We start from the raw sequence: 2,523 nt of genomic DNA on the forward strand, positions 1-2,523 counted from the left end.
CTCTAGTGCAGCTTCCTTTATTATGTCATTGAACTGTTTTCATATGAGTATGTTCCTTTCCCTTCTGAGGTGTAATTATTTTGGCCTCTGACCATTCTATCGTCGCTGCCAACATTTACTTTATTAATAACTTATACATTTTTCTTTTTTACTGTATCGCGCCTATTTGAGTGTGTGTGTGTGTGTGTGTGTGTGTGTGTGTGTGTGTGTATGTATGTACGTGTGTGTGTGTGTGTGTGTGTGTGTGTGTGTGTGTGTGTGTGTGTGTGTGTGCGTGTGCGTGTGCGTGTGTGTGTGTGTGTTTGTGCTAAACATATTTAAGAATAATAAGTACAGGTAGGAATGGAAGAGCCAAGGAGAGAGAGAGAGTAAAAAAAAACAATTGATGATGAAAAAGGGATCAGGAGAAGGCTAGAACTGAAGCCGAGAGAGAGTAAAACTGCCACGTGGTCTCGAAATGGCTAAAATATATTCCAAAAAATGCAGACTGCTTGTCATCCATCGTTGCCCACTTCAAGGAGGAAGAAAATTTTCGTTCGCATTGAGCAGATAGCCAGACTTCTCGGTGAATCTGTAGAGTGGAAAAGCCGTAAACATTTAATCCTCTTCGCCCCCATGTGTAATTAAAGACTATGAGGCTCTTAAAAAGGTCCTTTTTAAAGGATTTAGTGAGACTCCAGATCATTATAGAATTGATTTTTGGTCTTGTATGATTAGAATTTGGGAGACTTATCAATTTCCTGTTTATGTTAATAGGCTATTTGGCCAGTGGATTGAATCGTGCGCTGTTGTGAATTTTTGAAATCTATTATGGAATTTATTTTTATATCAGTTCATTTTATTTTCTTTCATCTGATGTAAGGATGTTCGTCAAGGAACGCAACACTCCTTGCTTTGACATTAAAGCATCTGCACATAACGCGTACCCAAAGGTAAAACAATAGTGAACGTGGTAAGAAAAACATAAAATCTCTTGGACCAGAGGGTTTATGTCACCTGCTGTAACTGCCGTAAACAGTAAGGCAAGCATTCGGTGTCATTATTATAAAGAATTTGAGCACATAAAACCCAGCTATCCTAATAATCAAACGGTTTAAGGGTGATGTCAAAGTGGGGTTCCATTTTATGATTCAACCCCTACCGTGACACTGGTTGCTCATGTATCACCGTGTCTGAGGACATACTGCCTGATATAGGTGTCTCAGTGTAAGGAAGTTTAAGTTTATGAATATCTGGGTAGAGTGAATATTTTCCCAGAAGTTTGTTGTTCCTATGAGTGTTCTTTAATGGCTGGGTTAGTGATTTGTATGTTGCAGTCAAGTTTTGTAGTGTTCTGGTAGGAAAGCATCCTGGGATCTGAGGTGCCAGTATCCCTTGTGGAGGTAGAGGGTCAGATCAGATTCCAGTTTTATCAAAATCGGTGTCCCTTAAAATTACAGCTGAAGAGTTTGCTAAAATGCAAGACGAACCCACTCTTTAGAATCCATGCACCCAAAAATATATTCTAGTGAGGTAGACAAATCGAGGAATGGTACTATCGCTCATGAAAAGAATCTAGGGCAGAGGAAATTTTCTTACGGATAAATATAAGTTCAGAGGTTAAGAGACTTTTGCAGGTCTTGTGATAGATGTCAAAGAATGTTTTCCAGAGGCAGAGTAGTTCCAGTTCCACTTAAAATTGCCATTATTACTGAGCCATTCTCTCGAGTGAATGGCTCAGCAGTGTCTGCTGAAGGACACTGCTAACATGTAAATTTTGCAGAAGATTCCCCTAGTGACAAAGGGAGAATTAAGTGTTTTCATCCCACTCTGAAGGTATGCTTTTAGCATGCCTTTGCAAGCTCTGTTGTGATAAACCAAGGAACTGTAATCAGACAGGTTTTTCATTTTTTCATCAGTAATGAAGATAGGATTACATATCAATGTCATTGAGCTGAAAGGTAAGCTTTCCCAGTGTGTTTAAGATAATGCTGATATCAGATTAGGACGTTGCAAAACCTTATTTTGATCCGAGGTCACAAGATTGCAAATCTAACCTAGGAGATGAAGTGTGAATTCTTTTGCCTAATAGCAGTAACAAGCTTCTCTCTTGCAACTTGAGAAAGATGTAGATTATTTTATAGAAGAAAAGGGTGAATTCCAAGTTGTATTTGCTAAAAATATTAACAGATAATTTTTTTTCTTGTAAATTTCCTAGTGATGAAATTGATGATAGGAATGATTCTCCACTAATTGTACACTTTAGTTCATTTTGAGGAAGTACATAATTTATTAGAGCAAGGAATCATATAACCGCCTACATCTCTATTCATTCCCGTTGTGGTGAGAAAGTCAGATGGAACAGTTTCCATGCTGAGCCTTCATGTAGTGTTGAAGAAGATTTACACAAGTTTAGTGGATCCTGCACTTGACCTAATTGATGCTTATTATCAGGTACCTCTGTCTAATAGTGCAAAATTCAAGATAGTTTAACACAGGTAACTCCACTCTGTCTTGATGAGTCTTGTTGGGAACTTCTGAGCT

At 38.3% G+C, this 2,523-nt stretch overlaps 1 protein-coding gene across 1 annotated transcript in view; it reads left to right on the top strand.

The window, feature by feature from the left end:
* The first annotated feature begins 2,349 nt into the window (after positions 1 to 2,349).
* Positions 2,350 to 2,523, top strand: part of LOC119573486 (sodium/nucleoside cotransporter 2-like) — a 1,083-nt gene continuing 909 nt past the window's right edge. The window contains exon 1 of the mRNA XM_037920703.1: positions 2,350 to 2,433. Coding sequence (XP_037776631.1) covers positions 2,350 to 2,433 — 84 coding nt within the window. The remainder of the gene's footprint in view (positions 2,434 to 2,523) is intronic.

Source organism: Penaeus monodon, chromosome 5 (assembly GCF_015228065.2).
Source record: "Penaeus monodon isolate SGIC_2016 chromosome 5, NSTDA_Pmon_1, whole genome shotgun sequence".
Lineage (NCBI taxonomy): Eukaryota > Metazoa > Arthropoda > Malacostraca > Decapoda > Penaeidae > Penaeus > Penaeus monodon.